This window comes from Antechinus flavipes, chromosome 2 (assembly GCF_016432865.1).
Source record: "Antechinus flavipes isolate AdamAnt ecotype Samford, QLD, Australia chromosome 2, AdamAnt_v2, whole genome shotgun sequence".
NCBI lineage: Eukaryota > Metazoa > Chordata > Mammalia > Dasyuromorphia > Dasyuridae > Antechinus > Antechinus flavipes.
Window position 1 is genome coordinate 452172750 of NC_067399.1, and position 21278 is coordinate 452194027.

Below are 21278 nucleotides of genomic sequence, written 5' to 3' on the forward strand. Positions count from 1 at the left end.
AGACTAATAGGAGAGATCTCTAATCCCACCCCTCTTTAAGCAGGAAAGTCCTTCACAGTATTCCCAAGTGGTCACTTGGGTCCTACCTGAACACCTCTACTACCAAGGAGCTTGCTCATTCCCTTCAAAGACAGCCAGCAGTCACTTTTTTTTTTCTGAAACAGCTCAATTCCTTTTTATATTAAGCTGATACCTTCAACTCTGCAAATATATGCCTTTCTTCCTATGATGGCACTCATGGCCCCTTCAAACCCTCCTGGGATTCAGAGTTAGAAGAGGGAGGTATGAAAAAGGGAAGGTGTTTAGGGAATAATGGATCATGTATCCAAACCCCTCTACCTTCTGACTAGATACAACTTCCCATCTCCAAATGAAGCTAATCCAGGTTCTAGGGCCTGGAGCTAAAAAGTGGGTCTCTCACAAGGCAAATTAGGCCTGTCGTCCCGCCTTTTCTTTCTTAATGTGTAATGGAAGGAAGGTTGTACACCAAATATACACTCTGAGCTAATTTGGCCTTGTTCCCTCCAGCCCACCTTTCCACCTTTCCCTCAACATAGTTGGAAAAGAAAAGAGAGAAGCTGGAGGAGGCTTGCTGGGCTCTGTCTCAAGGGAAGGCAGGCTGACAGGAAATTCTGTTGCTACCTGGAATCCCTCTACAGACTAAACCACATTTTCTTGTACCTTTTGGATACTCTTTGCCTCGAATTTTATGCACGAAGGAGGACGGGAAGGCTGCTCTGGGCCAGGGAAAGAAGTGGGGGCCGTTTCCTGGGTCTGAGCTTGTCCAGAGGCAGGGCTGCCTCCTAAGCTCCCAGAAAAGAGCAATGTAAATCAACACCCAGCAGGGGTTCAAGAGAAACCAGGCGTGGGGGGGTCAAGAGGTTCCACCTCTGATGTCTCTCCCCAAGGCCTAGGGCGAAGTGGAGACAGAGACTGCTCCCTTGTCCTCACTTTCACTTGACACAGACTTTTAATGTGAGAGAGAGGAGTTCACGGTAATACAAAAAATTTAAAAACCAGGCCCTCTCACCACCCCTGTCACCCTCCCCACAAAAGGTAGTTGGGGTTTCTTTGCCCAGTGCTGGGGAGGGAGCACGCAGGAAGTACACAACCAGAAACAAAGAGAAAAATCCAAGACTGGGCTCGGGAAGGAGAAGGGAGAGGAGAGGCCTGGCTCCAGCAGGGCAGCCTAAGCCGGAGCATCACTGCCCGGTTCTGCAGGGCCATTGTCTCTCCCCCAGCTCCTGCCCTAGTGGCAGGAGCCCCCCCCTCCACTCCACCTGGCTCCAAGCCCACCCTTACTGCTCCTTCTTTTCCGTCTCAGAGGATGATGATGATGATGATGGCGGCGCTCCTTCTTTGCACTCATTGGCTGACTCCTTCTCCTTCTCGTTTGTCTCCTCGTAGCTGGAGGCCAGAGAGAGGGGAGGGGAGAAATGTCGGATCAGAAAAGGCTACCGCCATCTTCCCACTCTCCCCAAGAACAGGATTTTTCACCAGGGCCGGGTCTGAGCCTCCATTCTTCTGGTTTCACACTTGGCAGCCCTGACCCCTTTCCTGCCTAGCAAGAGACATCCCCAGCTCTGGTCTCAAACACAGCATAGAAAGGACCAGGTTCAGGGACACCCCTCTTCCCCTCCCTCCCCCAGTCTAAAGCTGAGTCTCACTTCCTCCATGTTTGTTTCCATAGTCACAGGATTTAGGGCTGGAAGGAATTTTAGAAGGGGTAAGTCTTACTTAGTCTTACCCCCTCATTTTACAGATAGGGCAAACTGAGGCTAGTGGTTAAATGGCTTGCCCGAGGTCACACTGCTAATAAGTGGCAGAGCAAGGAGAGCTCAGGTCTCTGACCCTGAGTGCTCTTCGCACTGTCATGTCCCCTACAACTTCACCTCCTCAATTCTCTTTGGCAGCAAATAGAGCTCAGACAACCCCAGATCAAGCAGACTTATAGTTGTGCCTGACCCTTGGCTTGATGCTGCCTGGGGTGACATAAATTTCTCTCCCTTCATCCCAGGGGGACAATGGGAAACATCAACCCCCCCTTCCCCCCAGACAGGGTATGGGATTCCTGCCTCTTGCTCCCAGATCCACTGTGTGATCACCTCACTTTGGATCAGCCATCTCTCCACTGTGGAGAATGACTCTATTACAGCCCCCTTCCCACCTGCTCTATGGGAAGAACTAAGGTCTGCAAGGTGTTCAGAGATCCCTAGAGAGGTGTTTGCCCAGTTCAAGATGGGCGGCTCACCAGAAAAATGAAGAGAGGCTCAGGTTAGAATCTAGGGTTATGGACGAGGCAAAGGAAGAGAAAGACCTGCTCCTCCTGGGATCAAGGTTGTCTCTAAGGTTGAAATTGGACAAGCCACCACTAACTGGTGCCCCAGAGAGAAAGGAATGAGGAGCCAAAGGCTCGCGGGGGTAGGGCCGGGGGTGGCGTCAGCTGGCTTGAGGGAGAAAGGGGAAAGGAAGGCAGAGAATGGGATGCCCTACCTGACAGAGCAGAGGGGAAACGGGGGGAGAAAGGACGCTGGGGGCTACAGGGCGCTGGGGCTGTGTGGCCGGCGGCGGCGGGGGCAGGCCGCTTTCTGTTGCATGGAATCCGCAAGGCTGGCGGGTGAGCCCGAAACAGTGGGGAAGTGGGTAAGCCGCGGAGTGTGTGGCAAGATTTCAGCAGAAGATTCATAGCTGCAGGAAAGACAGAGAGGAAGAAGGGAGGGAAAAGAGGAGGAATCACAGAATCTTAGAGCTGTAAAAGATCTTAGTGACCATTCAAGTCTAACCCCTTTGTTTTATAGATGGGGAAACAGGCCCAGAGAAAGGAAGGGATTTGCCCAAAGTCATATAGCAAGTCAGTGGCAAAGCTGGGACCAGAATTCAGGAGAAGAGCCAAGGGAGACTTTTCAAAAAGGGGATGGGGGGTGGGGGTAGGAGTTGAGGAAGGAGAGAAGAGAAGCAGGGAAAGAGACCAAGGAGTGACAGGAGAGGATTTTGAGAGAAAGGCAGAACAGTTTTGCTTTTCTGCTCAGTTTCCTTTCAAAAGGCTGCAGGTACTGCCTGCTTCCTCCAGACACAGCCAAGGGTGGACAGCCAGCCTCTGGAGGCGCTGCATGTCATTAACAGCCTGACAATGGGCCGGGAAGCATGGGGACTGCCACAGTCATGGGCTCTAAGAAGATTTTTGGGCAGTGGGAGAGGGCTAAAAGACTTCAATCTGATGGGACTTTAGAGAATTTTCAGTACAGCATTTATGCTTCAAAATGAGGAAACTTAAGTTCAGATGGTCTTAACTTCAAATCTGTTGATCTTCCACTACATTACTCAGGTCCCTGGGGACTGGGGAATAACTAAGCAAGATTCGTGCGTGCGTGCGTGTGTGTGTGTGTGTGTGTGTGTGTGTGTGTGTGCGCGCATGCCCTGGTGGAAAATAGTCTTATGTAATTCCTACAAGTGAGATCCTAAGAAGTGGGGGGGGGGGGAGAAGAAGGGGTTTCTAACTTAAGCACCTGCTGTCCATGGTCTCCATTTTTCCTACTCCCTGGCTTCCTCTCCCCCTCCTACTCCACAAGGATCTAAACAGCACTATAAATGATCTGTCTTAGCAGAAAATCAAGAATTGCAAAGGATCTCAGAGATCTTATATTTACATTTTTATAGAAAGGAAGCCAAGGTCCTGAGAGGGGAAGCGATGATGGATGACAAGCTCAAGAATGGCTACTATTTATTTAGAGCCTTAAGTTTTCAAAGGACCTAAGATATATTTTATTTATTGAGTTTGACCCCTACTAAACCCTGGGAAGTGGGTGCTATTATTGTCCCCATATCAGAGACAAGCAAACTGGGGCAGGCAGAGGTTAAGTAATTTGCCTGAGACCACATTAAGCTGACACATATCTGAGGCTGGATTTGAACTCCGGTCTTCCTTCCTCTAGATCCAGAGCATTATTCGTTGAACTATCAGTTGCTTTTGTTTCACAGGGGGTGGGCAGGGGCAGAGCAAGGACTCCACACCAGGTTCTTTGAAGCCAGGAGTTAGTGCTGATGATAGCATGGGGTAGATTAAAAAAACTGCTGATTTAAGAGATTGAACCTTTTTAACTTCCCCATCTCTTCTGTATAATGAGGGACTTGGACTAAAATTCCAGCTCTACATTAGTTTTTAATTTTGCAAAAATAGGAGTTGACCATCATCAATAATAATAATGACCATGTTTTTTCTACCATAGAGGGTTGTGATGAAAAGCACTTTATAACCTTACAATGCCATGGAAATGTAAGCTATTAATGCGCTCTTTGAAACCATGGTCCAAAGCGCCCTCCACTAAAGCCTGCTGCTTTCTTGACTGACCTTGTCTCTTATGAACTTGGGCTGTCTGTCTGTCCTCAGTGAGGCCCCGGCCTCCACAACTCCCAGCACCTGCCTGCCATCAGGAGGGGGTGGGGGCTTGGAATGGAACCAAATCCCAGGAGGATGCCAGGGCCTGTCATACAAGGGATGGGGTGTGGGAGGCCTAAGAAGAGGGAATCAATATGGCCCTGTTTCTCCCAGCCCCGGGGTCTGGCCCTTTCCCCTTCACCCCACCAGGAGACACGGGGCTGTGACCGTGAGCCCTGCTGGCTTCCGGGGAGGGAGGGAGGGTGGCGCGGGGGTGGGATGAGTCACGGGTGTGTCAGCAGCACGGCTCAGGGCGCCCAGGTGCACAGGAAGGCCAGGACCGGGACGATCGGTGCCTGCAGCACTGGGTTCCCAGAGAAACATCAAAGGCTGAGCAGGTGGGGAAGGGACAGGGTGAAGGCCTGGCCAATAACCTGGAGGGATGCGGGTGGTGGTACTGGGGGAGGGATGGGCCATGTCTGACCCCCCTGGGTGGCAGCTGCCCATGATGAGTTATTTTGAGGGTCCCTGGAGGTGCAGAGCTGCCCACCTGCCATTTCTTTACAAGGCTGAAGGATAGGGGGTGGGGTGGGAAGGGAACAGCTCTCTGGGGCAGACACTGAAGGAGTCATACCAGCAAGGGACAGGACTATGTTGAGGGTAGGATGTGTGGCCCTCAACAAAGGGAAGGGCACAGGAGATTAATTTATGTACTGTTACCAATTTGGGTTGTATATAAGTCAGGATGTATAAAACCACAAAAAGTCAGGAACTGAGAGGAATAGGCTATAGACCTTGGAACATAGCATAGCTTACTGGAGCTAGTAAGGGTCTGGGACGTCATCTGGCCCAGTACCTTCATATTATAGAGAAGAACACTGGAGAAGTCCAGAGGGAAGGTGATCAACCTAGGTACTCAAGCTGGGGGTAGGAAGGACTAAGAACCACAATCTAGTCTAGCCTAGCCAGGACACCTAGTCTCAATCACAGAAAAGATCTGACAGGTCCCTGATTTTCTGCCTTTTCTAAGAGAAGAGCCCACCCGCTAAATTACTCTACTTCTGCCCTACTACTTAATAAGAAACTGGGGAAGACGGGAATTTTCTCCTGGAGGTTTTTCCTAGAATTAAATCTTCCTTCATTCCAGAGGCCAAGCCTAGAGGGAGACATTTGTGGCCCTGTAAGATATGCAGAGCCTATGGGTGGATGGGTGTGGTTCCACCCTGGGACAGTGTGTCTCTAGCCTGTGGTCCTGGGAACAGCACCAGCCTGGACAATCTTCCCAGAGTTTATTTAGCCTTCCCACTCCTTATGCAGGTGTGCAGCTGCCAGCTATAGACCCTTGCCTTGTAGCTGGAATCTGGGGGGAGGAAGGGATCTGGATCTGCGTTCTAGTTATTTTTTCCCCATAGGGATCATCCACTCAGAGAGACCTAGAATAACAGAGCATTGGCTATGGGAGGAAGTACAGAACATAGTTCAGAGAATGGTAGCCCTAGAACAGATCCTAAAATATAGACTAGGACAAAGGACCAGAACACAAAATAAAGAACATGAGAACCAGAACTGCCCTCAGAGACCACTAAGTCAACCATATCATTTTACAGAGGAGAAAATGGGAGTCCAGAGAGGAAAAGGACTTTGCTAAAGGTCACACAGAAGCACCCAGGTTTCCTGACTTCCAGTCTAATGCTGCTGCTACTGCTTCCCTTGGGAATAGGACTGTCAACAGCCTCTATTGAAGGAGGGTCAGAGAACCATAGATTTAAAGTCTGAAGGGATCTAGGAGGCCAAGTAGCTCAAACCTCTTATTTTTACAGATGAGAAAAATGAGGCTAGAGGCCCAAATTTACATAGCTAGTATCAGAAGTGAGATTTGAATCCAACTCTTTCTCTAACCCACCTAGCCCTTTGGAGGGCTTAGAACAGAGCTCTCTCATGACACTTCCAGCCAGTCTCACACTCTGTCCTGGTGGCAGAAGTCCTATGTATTTTAGTTTTAGATGGGCATGGGAATCAGAAGACTCACTGTATCTGAGATGCAGATGCTGTGTGCTGGATGTACTACAAGAGCACAGTTGCTACCTAGAGAGGAAGAAGGTGGCCCAAATCTTGTAGGGATGCCCCCTGCTTGATTCTCAGAATTGTGTCTCTCTTCCCCCGCCCCCCCTTCCATGATGTGCCCTAGTTCAGCTAACTGCCATTCCAACCATCTGGGGGATGGGAGGGCTGGGTCCAGAGCAAAACTACCACCAGAACCCACAGACAAGTTCCCATGTACTGGCAAAAAATGACAGGGAGTGGTTTCCCAGGAGACGTGTACAAACACTCCACCATAGTTCTCCCCCAGCCCACAACCTCTGCATCCCCCCGGGGCCCATTGGCTGCACCTGTGAACACGCCCGGGGCCTTGTGTGCTGTGGGAATGGTAGGCTGGGCCCACCCCTTACCTGAACATCTCCGTGACTTCTCCCTTTGCCAGCGCCACCAGCAGGGGGAAACCAATGCAGGCAGGGACCAGATAGAGCAATGCCGGCTGCGGGGGTGGGGGAAAGCACAGAGTTTTATCAGCTCCAGGAGGCTATGCTGGGAAATAGAGGGTTTTCCCTAAGAACTGGGGGAAAGCCTTGCATGAATGAGAGACCATGGGTCATGTTTAGAAACCTAGCTTAAGCTGGCTCGGATGCTAACTACTTGACCATGGGCCAGTCAATTAGTTTACCCATCTCTTCAGTGGGAATAATACTGCATCCCTACCTAGAAGACATGTTTTTGAGAAAGTGCTTTGAAGAAAACTATAAAACATTATAAAGCTTTCCCTCCCTTTGGGAACACAGCCTACAAAATCATGCTTTTTTCTCTATTAACAAGATCTCTAGATATTTGGAGAATTAAGTTAATTTCCCTCTTTGGGCCTCAGTTTCCTCATCCGTAGAATGACCATTGGTCAGGGTACCTTGAAGGTATTTTCCAGCTCAAAGATCTATGCTCTATTTGCTTGGACCCTACATAGCTTCCTAGAGATATGCATCCAGACAGCAATGCCAGGGGTGATGGGAAATGATAAATCTTCCCTGCAAAGGGAAAATCTTCCTCTATATCCCCTCTAGAAATGGCACTGCAAAGTTTATCCAAAATTAGAAAATAACTATTGAGGGGGAGTGGTTTGTGTGCCAGGTCTAGAGATGGGAGACCTGGGTACCAGTAATGGCTCTGATAGACTTATGTGACTTCTGGGAAGTAATTTTCCTATGCCCTTGAGCCTCAGTTTCCTCCTCTGTAAAAAGGAAACATTTATACTCATATATTTAAGGATTAGAGGAAACATAAGAAAGAATCGGTCCAATATTCTCACTGAATGGTAAGAAACTGAGGCCCCCAAAAAAGGAAATGACTTGATCAATGTCTAACAGATCAAAAATAGTGGAGTCACAATTGAACCCAGGTCTTCTGACTCTAAATCCAGCATTCTTTCCATTGCCCCCATTCCCTTTCTCCCCCAAGTCAGGAAGGATCAAAATAGACACAGAGAAAATGTTTATTCAAAAGGGATATGTACCAATCTACATAATCATGATTCTGCAACAGGGCTTATCCACAGAAGAGACTGCCAGAGCAAGGAGTGCCATCTGCTGGCAACTCCTGTTATTCATCCCCCAATTCTTTTTCAGATTTAAAAATTAGTCACTGATATTTCTTTGTAGCGTTGAGGTTTACAAAGAACATTCTTCTTAACAATCCTCGAGATAGATGGTGTAAGTATCATTAGCCCCATCTTACAGATAAGGAAATTGAGATGCCAAGAAGTTAAGTAACCCACTCAAGATATGTGAGAGAGGAAGGTCTCCCCCCAAGGACTTCATGCTCCAAGTCCAGTGCTCTTTTTGTCACGTCCTATTGTTTCTCTTACCAGGCCATCCCAGCAAGGGACTCAGGGAAGAATGGGAGCAGAGAGGGTTAGGGTGGAGAAGAGATGGGTGGATGACTATTAGGATTCGGCTCCTGGCCTACTCTCACCAGAAATGGTTTAGCTCTCCAACTTACCTGGGCATGTTTGAAGACATGCATAATGAAGATAGTAAGACCCAGGCCAAAGATGTAGGCCACGAAGCTGGTGTAGAAGTAGGTGTGCGTGTTCTTCTTCAGGCTGCAGAGTGAGTGAAGGGGGAAGAGATACATTAGAACTTCCTGATTCTATTCCCTCCAATGACTCTTTGATTCTCATACTTTCAGAGGTCTTAGAAGCTGGGAAGCACAAAATCAGAGCTCTTTGCCTTGGAAGCTATCTCCCTGCCCCCAAGAAATTTTAAGCATCTACCCCACTCTTCTTCATCTCGATGACTTCCACCTTTGTGCAGGGTCCTTCTTATCTAGTCCTTGGATTATCATAACCTTCTGATTGTTTCCTGACAAGTTTCCTATTGACTATGCCTGTGTCATTCTCTTAAGAGTCCAGCTCTGAAAATACTTCTTCCCCACTGCATGCCCCCCCTCCCCCAAATCCTTCCCTAATTCTTTAGTGTCTACTGGGTAAAGGCCAAACTCTTGGAAGGCTGGCATTTGATACCCTCCACAAACTTCTTTCAAGTCTCATTTCCCACTACTCCCCTTCATGTTGACCTCAACTAAATTGATGTGTTGTCTCCCCCTTTCCCTCTGTCATTTCATGGTTTCCTTGGCCTGTTTTTACTCTTTTTCCTATTTCTGGACCATCCTTGTTCCATTTCTGGCTACTGAAATCCCATTCTCTGAGGTCCAGTTAAGCTGTCCTCTCTTTGGTGAACTTTACTCCTCTGGTTATTGTGAATTTTGCCTCCAGTCTTTCAGATCTCTGATAGAATCTCTCCTGTACATTTGCCATGTTGTGCTGTGTCTTAGTTTTGTCCTCCTAGACTATGAGTTCTATGAGGGCAGGGAATATTCTTTGTTTCTTCTTGTATCTTCAGGCTCAAACACGGTGATGTGTATGTGTAAGATCATAGATAATTTTTGTTGCAATGAATTGAACTGAATTTAGTTCTAGCCCATAAATGGCAAGGTGGTTGCTGTCCAACACAGATATGAATGGAATTCTGAGTCTCTTATGTTGGCTGCTTCAAAACCCATTATTTTAGACATTCCGTTAAAGAGCAGGGGGCTTTATGAAAGATACCTATTAAGTGTCTGCTGAACTGGATTCCCATGGCTATGTCTTCAGAAAGGTTGAACCTGTGTCTTATATAAACTCAAACTTCCTCATCACTGAGCATAGTGCTCTGTATAAAGTGATTTAAAAATGGTCACTCGATGTTAAAGGACTGAAGTTATCACCGAGTTTCCTGTCTCCTTTTATGACCCAATCTTTTTTTCCGATCTCCCTGTCAACACCAAGATTTAGCCTTGGCCCACAATATGGCCCTGGATGGTCAAGGTTGGGGATTCTCTAGATCCGGGTCTTTGGCCACCCAAATCAACCCTTGTCTCCCATCCCGAGGACAAAGCCATCCTGGGCTAGGAGACAGGAGAACAGGGCTGTCAATCTGGTCCAACTGACAACCACTTCCCCTCTTCTTGCCTCAGCTTCTACCTCTGTCTAAAGAGGAAGTTGGACTATCGAGTATCTCAGTCTCTTCTGACTAAGCCTCAGCTGGCTCAGGGCTGCCTACAGCTCAGGAGCTTTCTCTCAGGAGTGGGGTGAGAAGAAGAGCGGTCTGATGCTGGAAGTGAGTGGAAAGGGGCTGGAGCTAGCTTTGGCTCAGAAAACCTCGGTTCTCTCGTCTGTCTGGATCTCTGGGCTCACCTGATGTCAAAACGCAGAAGCAGAGCAATGAAGATGCCTAAGGAAAGAGAAGGAGAGTCAGAGCGGCTGAGGGGACTCCCTGGGAGGCAGGGCCCGCCCTCACACTACCTTAAGCTCCCTGAGCACCGTGGGCTACCACCTCTTTAGGGACCCTTCAACAAACCATCCAAAGATGCCTTCCAGGCACATGTGGTGGTGTTTCACAGACTGCAGAGACCAGAATTCTCAGTACATTGCACACGGAGACGGCGCCACCTGGTGGCCGCCGCCGAGAAGCGCTGGCTGTAAGAGTGGCGGGGCCCTTACTCACTACTGGACTCTGGGCAGCTGCTTCCCCATGCGGGTTTCCTCTTTTGTCAAATGGATAATAACCACTAGTCTATTTCTTTCCCGAGGCCGTCAGGCTGGAAGGGGCTCTGAAGCTGCAGAGTGCCACAAAGCGGCGGCCTCCGTCTCTTCCCAGGCAAGGCTCCCTCCTCCGGCCTCTGCGCCCGGCCCACCAGGCAGTTTGTCCGGCAGCCAGGAGCGCCCCCTGCAGGAGCTCAGGGCCTGGCACGCAGGTGCCCGTGGCTGGCTGCAAGCACATCTGAGCAGTGGTCTCAACTCCAACATTAACCACCGAGCCAAATTGTTTACTCTCTCTGGATCTCAGTTTTCTCATGCACCACTTAAACTCTTCCACAAAATACATATAAATATGAAGAAGATAGTGGTAAAAGTGTTTTGTCAGGAGCAATAGATTAGGAAAAAGGAGTCTAAGGAAGAAACTGGGGCTGATGGGAGAGATTGTTTCTGTTTCCTCTCTCCCAGGACAGACTCTCCTCTTACTAATGCACTGCTAATCACCCCCAAAGAACAAGGGTTACCTGGAATGACGATGTCTCCCAGTCCCAGCATGGCAAAGTTGTCTGCCTCCAATCCCTTTTCCAGCAGGTCTTGGGGGAAAACCACTGGAGGAAAGAAAGGAGGAGGAGGAAGGGCCTTAACTATTAATTATGTAAATCCCCAAGGAAAGAGCAGGGTCAAATACAATCATGATGGAGTTCCCATGTTTGATTAGTTCAAACAACTTTGAGAAAAAGAAAGAGCCCCTAACCAAGGAATCAAAAGCTTTGAATTCACACCCCAGCTATGCCATCTTGGTCAAAGTATTTTGCTTGTCTGAGTCCCAGTTTTCTCCTTTCTTTTTAGAGGCAGCATGGTGACATGTAAAGAACACTGGAATTGAAGTCAGAAGACCATGACTTGCGAGTAGGTAGGTGTCATTGTAGCACGTAACTTGAAGTTAGGAAGGGCCAAGTTCACATCCAGCCTTATATTTTTACTAGCTACATGACCCTAGGCAAATCACTTAATCTTCTTTTTGCTTCAATTTCCTCATATATAAAATGGGGAGAATAACACTTACTTCAGAGGACTGTTACAGGGATTATAAGAAATAACATATATGGGCTTTGTAAATCTTAAAGCTCTCTACAAATGTTAGCTATCATCATCATCATTACTATTATATTAATTTCTCAGCCTCAGTTTATTAATTTATTAAAAACCTTATTGAACTGGATGAACTCCGAGATCCCTTCTATTCAAATGAGTAAAATTCTAGCTGTATAACTCATTTTACAAGGATACTGTGAAAAAAATTCTTAGAAAAGTGCCACATAAATTTGAATTGTTAATATTTTTAGTAGCAGTTGTCATGGGGGTAGGTGGCCTAGATGATCTCTAAGCTTCTTTCTACCCCTATTACCTAAGATCTTGTGATCTTAAAATCCTTAAAATCTGTGAACGCATAGTTTTACCTAGACATGTCTAAAGAAAGGACATTGGCACTCTGATGTACTAGATCCTGAGCCTGGCTATTAAGGGCCTATACCTTGGATAGCTCTCAGAGCATGAGCTCTGGGCCTAAATAGTGCCAGCCTTTCTCTAGCTTGTGTCCATTTCCAACCAGTGCCACTGCTATACCACTATCTACATTTCTTCTCCTAATAATACTATCTTTGCCCCCTCTCCATTTGGTTTTTTTATTTTAAATCAATTGTGCATGTACAGGATAAGGGAGGTCCCACTTTCAAATAGGTCTCCATTTACATATCAACAAAAATGGGGATAAGCCTTACCCTGTCTCCCTGACAGAGAAGGATAAAATGAGATAATGCATAGAAAAGTACTTTGGAAAATATAAGCAACTGTAGCCTAGTGAGGTGTTATTAGTGTCAGAACCGGGTTGGGGTCTTCTGTAGGGAATAATTTAGTCCTGAGAATGTTACTTGTCACTAAAGAGAACAAGGTCCAGGAGATATGGGAAGTTCTTTGGACAGGGGTTTACTCACATTTTATTGGTGCCTCAAAGGACTTGGCCACAGTTACCATCACATTGGTGCCAAAAACCTAGGAGTAAGAGAGACCCAGAGGCAGTGAAACAAGGAGGAAGGTTCCTATAAAACCTACTCAACCAAGGGACTTTGGTTGAATCATAAAGGAGCTGGGACTTCCCAGAAATTCGTCTCCATCCTCTGCCCCACCAGACCTTGTTCAGGACACTTAACTAGCATTATTACCCTGACTTTCAGAAACTATAGTGGTGGAACAAAGCTCTGGATTGGGTGTCAGAAGGCCTTGCTTTGAGTCATGGCTCTGACAATGATTAGCTGTGAACCTGGGAAAGTCACACTTGCCCTCTCTGATCCACAGTTTCTCCCTCTGTAAATTAGATTAGGCTAAATGAGAACCTAGATCTAAAAGAAGAAGGGGCCTCAGAGATCACCTAGAACAAGCCCTCCTTTTATTTACACAAATGATGTCTAAGGTCCTTCCCAGTACGAACTTTCTCTGACATACTTTTCTGTGGAACAGGGACCAAACTTTCCAGAAGTAGGAAGAGCTGAGGGGACTCCTGTAGCCCAGCCATCCCAGGAAGCCCAGGAATGGGGCAGCTCACCCAGAAGATGTCATAGACAAAGAGGCCTCCGAGCAGGATGCAGCCTGTGCTGACATTATTGAGGTGCAGGAGCTCCACTCCGTTGAGGGAGAAGGCCAGGCCAAAGAGGTTGTTGGCAATCCAGTGCTGTTGGAGAAAAATGTATCCCCACCCAACCCAAGAGGTGAAGAGCTGGCATCTTCCCCCTTCCCCACTCCCATCCATCAGGCAAAGGGGATGTTGCCACAATCCAGGACCACCCCCTGCCTCCCCTCACCTTCCTTAGCAGGTACCAAACACCGATGATACTGCTCAGGGTCAGGCACACGAGATCCTTACTGTCAAACTCATAATTGACAATTTCTACAGAAACAAAGGGTGGGGAAGAGAGGAAAAAGATTGTCATGTCCAAGCCCTTCCTTGAGTCTATGTTTGTGAACTTCAGGCATTTATGGGGAACAGGAGATATAATAAGGTCTACAGGGCCTGAATCTTACTAAGGAAGAAGCAATGCTTGCTAAGAAATTGGGTCCTTTTAAGGAATAGCTATCCTTATTAAGTAGGGGGCAAAACTTCTTTCTCCTGAGATATAACCTATAGGATCAAACAAATTTCTGACAGTTCTAAGATGAAGGCAGAGGAAAAGAATAAGAAGGCCAGGAATAAAAAAAAAAATAGGAAGAAAAATTTAATTCAACCAAAATTTATTTAGCATTTACAAGGCATTTAGAGGTCTGTGCCAGACACTAGAGATTTAAGTTCTAAATAAGATAGGATGATTGTTGTGCTGTCATGAAACTCAAATCTTATTTGGGAATAAAACATAGATAAGATATAGCTATTATATCCAGTATTCCAAAATGAATGTATCAGAGGGTGTGAACCAAGCCCTACTGAGGCCAAGGTGGTTCAGAAACCAAGGAAAGTGACCTTCCTAGAATCAACCACTCATCCAACAATGAATTAGGAAGCATTTGTCCCTTCCATATGCTAAGCCAACAAAGCCTGCCCTCAAAGAGCAGGTACTCCAACCTTTATTATTCTAATTCTAATAAACAGGAATGGGGTTCTGGAATACAACATGGGTTTAGTAAATATCAGCTATTCCAGAGGGCAAGACCGTGGCCCCTTAGAGGCTGGGCAAGCAAGAGGATAATTCTCAGGGCACAGTCTAACTCCAAGTCAGAAGTCAGAGCTGAAAGGAGATGGAGTGCTTAAAACACAGTGGCCCAAAAGCTTCAGAAGATTCTCAGAGATAGAAATAAATTACTGAAGAAGGGGAAAAGAAATAATAAAGGCAATCAATCCCTTTAGAGTCCCACAGAGACATTGTCTTAAGGACATACCTTCCTTATTCTCCCCGGAGCCTTGTGTAAAGAGTAGCTGATACTGCTTGTTGGGGAAATTTGCTGGGAAGAACTTGTTCATGATAGGGCTGAAAGAGAAGAGAAAATAGAATTCACATCAAAACAAGCACAACCAGAGAGCATTGGCCTGAGGTACAGGAGATCCTGGGGCTCTTCCCAATTTGGCGAATCCCTGGTTGAATCCTAGGCCAATAAAAAGCAGAGCAGTCTTGGAGATACAATTCATGGGGTTTAAAAGTAGGAAGGCCCTTAAAACTGAATAAATTCCACTCATTTTATAGACAAAGAAACTGAGGCTCAGAAGTATGATGTGATTTGTCCATGGCACATGGAAAGTCAGGACAACATACTGCATGCAACACTGCAATGAAGCAAAGTTTCATTGGTCACACTTCTTTGCATCTCATCTAGGCTCCCCACACTTAGGGTTCAGTGCTAGAATTTGGAATCTTCCCCTGGAGAAGCAGAAAGTTCCAGGAGTCAAGGGGCTTATGGTTAGATTCCAAACCTGCCATTTATTAGTTATGTGGCCTTGCTAGAATAACTACCCTTATCTGGACCTGAGTTTCTTCACCTGTAAAATGAAGATTACATTACCTGTTGAGTTTATCTGCTTTGAGATCCATGACAAATTTTGCAAACTGCAGAGGACTACTCAAAGGTGGGCAGTTCCTGCCCCTTATCTCACTGTCCTTAAATGGGACCCTCACAGAACTGTTACTGTATAAGTTTCCCAGATGTGAGGAGGACATTACTGATTACTGCTTCCAAGGAAACACAAGCACTTTGGAATTCACTGCCAGGAGGCTGATTTTTCAGATTTCCATAATCTTTCAAAATGTTTTTCTCATTGCAGGTACTATAATTACTATACTCATTTTACAAAAAAAAAACAAGGTTAGGGAGACATCTGGAATTTCTAAGAAATGGTGTGAATGGAGTCAAGCCTGCACCTCAAGTCTAGATTCCAAACCTTGGTACATATGCAGGATCTGAGTCAAAGGACAGATCAGTTTCTATTTAGCAGATTATTTTGTCAATTTCTAATCCTCTGAAAACTGGTAATCCATATGTGAGGTTTAAGGCAAATGAATTCCCCTTGGGGCTTCAAGTTTTTTTTTTTTTTTTTTTTCGGTAACATACTTTTTCTTTTGCTGGAGGATTGTCCATCTCACTGAAGATCTTCAAATACACCCTCACCTGGGGCTGGGGTGCATTTATCTGCTCCTCTAGAGGCAATGGTCCAGCTGTGATCCGGATAGTTTTTGCCATTATTCTCTGGCCTAGGTTATCTTGAAATTAAATCCCGTGCTTTGAGCATCTTGACCAGTTTTCCATTTCTGTGAGAACTGTCTAGGTGGACAAGATGATATTTTGCAAATGGACATGTTTCATCATTTGATACAGAGACGTGGGAAGCATCCTCTCGAGGGTCTGATTCCCCTGTCCCAGGATCGTAATGATGAAGACTGAAATTCTCTCCCAGAGCCAGAGCTGGTGGTGGCTGGAATGAGACATGTAGGTGTCGCCACCTCTGCATGTGCTGGATTTTCCACAGCTTTGGCTCTAGTGTGGGCTTCTCTTCTTTAAGACTCCTTTGATTTGTCATCTGTACTAGTCTTAATGTTTGGTGGAGAGGAAGTCCTAGTGCTAGATGTTATGATTTCTTTTATTTAATTCCTGGCAGTTCTTCTTTTATTTATTCTGTCCTGAGGGGGCTAAAAGCAGTATGGGGGTCCCTGGCCCAACCTATCTGAGCTCGCTCTTTTAACTCCTTGATTCTGAGAATAGACTCCTCCTTGGTTCTGATCTGCTCTACAAAACATCATCACCCCAGGGCTACCGCCTGAATGCACCTGTTCTCGCAGGGCAGCTAACTGAGAGAACTCTGACATAGGGAGGTGGTTCTTCATTCCTCTTCACAAAAGTGCTATGCTTTTGAAAGAATGGATTGGAAGTCCTTTTGAGACTGTGCAGTTATGCAGAGCCTCACATAAGTTTGTATGGAGTTCTTCTGGAGAGACAGGGGAGGATAATATATAAGTCCTTTTGTACTAATGAGAGAAGGCCGCCTTCTTAAAGATGTTCACACAAATATGAAAATGGACCAGTGGAGGCACCTTGTGTGTGTGTGATTTGAATTAGATGGCTGCTGACATCTTTCCTACACAAGGAATCTCAATGCTTATTAGCTGTCAGACAGGAGCACAGAGGCAAAGAGTGCTCTGAGGATGACAGTTCTCACACTTTAGCTGACTTTCCCCATTCAGGCAAGTTCACTTACAAATGCCTCACTTGAGAAAAGTATAAACCTAATGTGGTAATGACTTAAATGTTTTCAAACTGGGAACAAAAGGCTTTGCTTTCAAAAAGTGGTTATATTTTGTTGTGAGATTTTTGTGTGGACATGGAAGTATCTTTTTGAAATGTGCTTGCTAAAGAGACACATAAGAGTGCCCAAATAATTTTAAGGGTAGCTACAGCAGAAACCAGGGTTAACCAAAGCTATTACACAAGAGCTGGGAAGACTCAGAAGACCCAAAATCTTTAGTGATTTGGCTATTTCATGTCTAATGTCTGAGGTTGGACAAATGTACAGTTAAGTGCTTAATAAATTTTGGTTAGTGTTACAGAATCACAAAATTAAGGAGTTAGAAGGATCTCAGTGGCCATCTGATCTAAGATATATGTTAATAGAGTCCTGACTAAGAAAAATTCTCTAAGTGGTCCTTTAGCCTTGGCCAGATGACCTCCAAGGAAGGTAACCTAATATCTCTAGGGCAGTTGTGCTCAAATTTTCTGGTCTCAGGACCCCTTTATACTCTTAAAAATTATCAAGGGTCCCAAAGACCCAAAAGACAGCTTTTGAATTTGTGGCTTAAATCTCTCAATATTTACATCATTAGAAATTAACAAGGTCTTAGTAGTATGAAAAGTCTTGACTTCACCACCCCTCTGCTACCTCTGAAAGGGAGCACGAGGAAGACTCTCCAAACCTTATTTTGAGAACCACTGCTCTGGAGGCAAGTCATTCCACTTTTGGATGGCTTTAATTGTTAGAAAGTGTTTTTGGACATTTGCTATGAAGTCACCTCTTTGCCATTTCTTCCCAATGCTCCTGATTTTGCCCTCTGCAGCCAAACAGAACAAATGTAATTCTTCCTCTATATGACAGACCTTCAAAGGCTTATTAAGTAGCCCTCATGTTCCCTCTGAGCTTTCTTTTCTTCAGGCTTAAACATGCCCACTTCCTTCAGCTGATCCTCATGACATGGACTCAGGGTTCTTTGCCACCCTGGATGCCCTTCTCTTTTAATTCTCTGGGTTATTTATTAATGTTCTTCCTAAAGTCTGGCACTCAGAACTGAACCTAATACTCTAGATGAGGTCTGATGAAGGGTGAGGTCAATGGGTCTGGCACTCCCTATTTTTGGACACTTTTTTCTCTTATTACAGCCCAACATTGCAATAGCTTTTTATAGCTGACACATCACACTGCTGCTTCATATTGAGCTTGCAGGCCACTAATATCCTTAGATTTTTCTTTGGACATTTTTCCAAGTCTCCCACATGGAGCCAGAAGACCCTGATTTATCTCCTTATTCATACAACAGTGTGTCTAGTAGGCTGGAGATTTAAGGAAAAAGCTCAAGTTCAAATCCTTAAGGGTCTCAGAATTCTTCACCTAATTTGAGCAAAGGGATGGTGATGGATTCAATCCAGTGCTCTAGCCTCTCAAGACTGCTTGGGATTCTGTCTGTCATTCCATCTCTCCCTCCCTGCTTGGGGTTCTGAGGAGTGTTAGTTTTGAATGCAATTAAGCAGTGCTCAGGCACGGTTTACCCTAAGTACCAGCTGGAGGCTGACAACTTTGTAGCTTGGGAGAGCCTTTGAGAGCTTAAGCTCCAATGCCAGTATGCAGGATTAGCTGCACGACACATCAGGCAGAGCAGGAATGCTGTGCAGGTTGATATTAAAACACACAATTCACACAACAGAGTATCTAGTAGGCTGGAGATTTAAGGAAAAAACTCAAGTTCAAATCCTTAAGGGTCTCAGAATTCTTCACCTAATTTGAGCAAAAGGATGGTGAACTAAAGCAATGACAAAGTACTGGAAATGAAAAACAGGAAAAGGAGGGGATCGTTAGGTATCTCAGTCTAGAACCCATAGAATGATTTTGTTTTCTGAGGATTCTTTTCTGCTTCTACAAGTATCTTCTTTTTAGGCACATGACCATCAATTTTCTAGGTATTAAAGTAGCTTATGATCCTAGTACTATATGCTAACTTCCATGTAACTCTTAGCAGATTTATCCTTACATACCCAAATAGAGCCTTAAGGAAACAGGGGACCAAAATGGTGGCAAGGATTGCTGACATGGGAAAATCCAGTAGGGGAAACCATCTGCTGGCTGCTTATTGATGCTCAGGAAAGCCAAAATGATGGTTTTGAAGGTCACCTCTGATTAATGAATTAATCCTATGTGCTTAAATGGGAACAATGAGATTTAAAGAGGAATGGCCTTATGAGGGTGATGGTAGGACTCTTCTGAAAATGAAAAAGCTCATTATATTACCTTCCTTGAAAAAAATAGTTTTCCTACTTAGCCAATCATAGGTCTATGATATCTGTTGGATAGTGAAAAGATACAGTACATGGACAGGCAATTCTGTACTGTTTTTGTCAGGCATCAATACTAGATTAAAGAATTGTAGACCTACTCTTCAGCAAATAGGCAAATACAATATATGGCCCAGAGTCAAGGATGACAAAAGGTTTCTCAGAAACATGTTACTGACAAATAAGGTCCTGGTGTGCATCAGAGTTAGGGAATTTATATCTAGGAATTTGTTATAATTAGAGTTTCTCTTTAAGTTATGTCTTTCCAACAGTATTGGGGTGGGTGTTCTAGAGAACCTTTCCCTCCAAACATGACCAGGTTTGCTAATACTTCAAAAAATTTTTTCCCACCTTCTTCCTGTGCCTTAGTAACTAATTAAGAAAAGACGGCCATAACTCCTAAATCCAAGAGGGCAGGACTCAGTGTTTCAAAAGTGGGAATTCATCCTTATTGTGGGATTTGCTTCCAGACTTTTACAACCATGATTCTCAGATGTGTGGCAGGCTACCATCAGTTTTCACCATGTGTTCCAGAATTATAGGAAATTGACAGTTGCAATCATATGTGCCAGCTGGAGTCTACAAAGGGCTCTCATATTGTGTCACAATTCCCCATGGCAAAGAACAAATACTTTGCTAGCAAAAGATGCTAAAGAATGGCTAGTCTCAATAGCAAGTCCACTTGGTCATCAAGGCCTCAGTGTCCAATTGTGCATAGCAGCCTATGACACAGTTGAGTCAGCTGAGGGCCAGCAGTCAGAAAAATTTGTTTGATTCAGGCTGAGCTTATCAATAAGTTATCTCTGTTCTAAGCTCCGACCTGGCATTCCTTTTCTGTTTCTGCAATCTTCGATCTGGACTTTTACATGCCAAAAACTTCATATACTTCCTCCATACAAGCTCAAAATTGGCTTCCGTGACTGTGACATCGGAGATAGGGAAATAATCAGATATATGTGAGAGTCTCTACTCCTTCTATAAAATCTGGCCTCAAGTCTGTTGTCTTGTTGTGACTGAACGGAGAGGAGAGAAGAGAATCTAAGGTCTAGGTACCAGGTGTGGTGGGATCATTAGGTCCCTTCCCTTTCCTGCTATAAATTGAAGATCAACTTATCTAGCAGTCCCTTAGGTGCTCATGGCAAAGATATTTTGTCCTTATGGCAATGCGTTTTTCCCACTAATGGCTCTCACCTGGTATTATCTGTTTCTGATGAAAATGATCTAGATGGATCCTTTGTCTTGGACCTCTCTTCTCTTCCATGGCTTAGGCTATCTCAAGTGAAGCCTTATCCTTCCTTTTCATGAATTAAAATGAACCTGCAATAAAAGTCTATTGCTTTTAGCATCACTGAAACTTCTGAGTGTCCAAAACCAGAGTGGACTGGGACACTCCCTCAAAACAAATCCCTTGGAAGGCTCCACAATTCCTCCAAGTGGGACACTGGCTCTGCTCGCTGATAAAGCCAAACTCCTGTTTGGGAAGGGCTATGTTTGATTTTTCGTTATTACTAATAGCAGCAGCACAATCACATTCTACAACATCTGAAAGTTCTCATCTATTTTTTTCATTACAACTCTGTAAGGCAAAGCTGAAGTATTATGTATCAGAGAGAAGAGGGAGCAGAGATTCTGAGTTGAAATGGGTACCTCAAGGTATGCCATGGGCAGTATTTCCTGACACAGGGCTCCTAATACCTGAGTGCTTCTGAGGAGAGCTTTGAAATATCAAAAGGTTGCAGCAAGGGAGATGGGGCCAATCTTGGAGTTAGGAAGGCCTAGCTTTTATGCTCTACTTTTGACACATACTGGCTAGGTAACTAAAGGCAAGTGGCTTCATGTGACTCTCCAAGATTTGGAGTCAGCAGTGAATCAACTCTCTGGATTACTGGGGGAGGAAGTTTCTCTATACTGATGCAACTGTAGGCAAAATTTCCCCCAAATAATAAGAATAACTCATGTTCTTGTGGTCCTTTATGTTTTCTGTCCCATGATATCACTTGGGCCTCACAACATAAATGGGAGGGCAGGGCAGAAATTTTACACTTGTTTTACAGGTAAGGAAACTTGGGTCCAGAAAGGTGGAACACAAGGTTTTCCAGAAAACTGGGGGCAGCTGGGCTTGACTGGCTTCTAGGCCTTTCCCCAGAGTGGCCCAGCTGATAGCTGGCAAAACCAGAATTCAAATCTGGGTCAGTGATTATTAGAAAACTG

At 45.3% G+C, this 21278-nt stretch overlaps 1 protein-coding gene across 3 annotated transcripts in view; it reads right to left on the minus strand.

The window, feature by feature from the left end:
* Positions 1–947: 947 nt before the first annotated feature.
* The window catches only part of HM13 (histocompatibility minor 13), a 32177-nt gene continuing 11846 nt past the window's right edge, over positions 948–21278 (minus strand). Inside the window, exons 4-13 of one of the 3 annotated variants that reach the window (XM_051979404.1) lie at positions 14424–14512; positions 13355–13440; positions 13099–13224; positions 12491–12548; positions 11021–11104; positions 10155–10191; positions 8420–8522; positions 6826–6911; positions 2542–2688; positions 948–1407 (exon numbers count right to left, since the gene is read on the minus strand). In XM_051979404.1, the coding sequence (XP_051835364.1) occupies positions 1299–1407; positions 2542–2688; positions 6826–6911; positions 8420–8522; positions 10155–10191; positions 11021–11104; positions 12491–12548; positions 13099–13224; positions 13355–13440; positions 14424–14512 (925 nt within the window). In that variant the 3' untranslated portion in view covers positions 948–1298. Of the gene's footprint in view, positions 1408–2493; positions 2689–6825; positions 6912–8419; positions 8523–10154; positions 10192–11020; positions 11105–12490; positions 12549–13098; positions 13225–13354; positions 13441–14423; positions 14513–21278 lie in introns of all 3 variants that reach the window. The other 2 variants (XM_051979402.1, XM_051979403.1) reach the window with 2 other exon arrangements.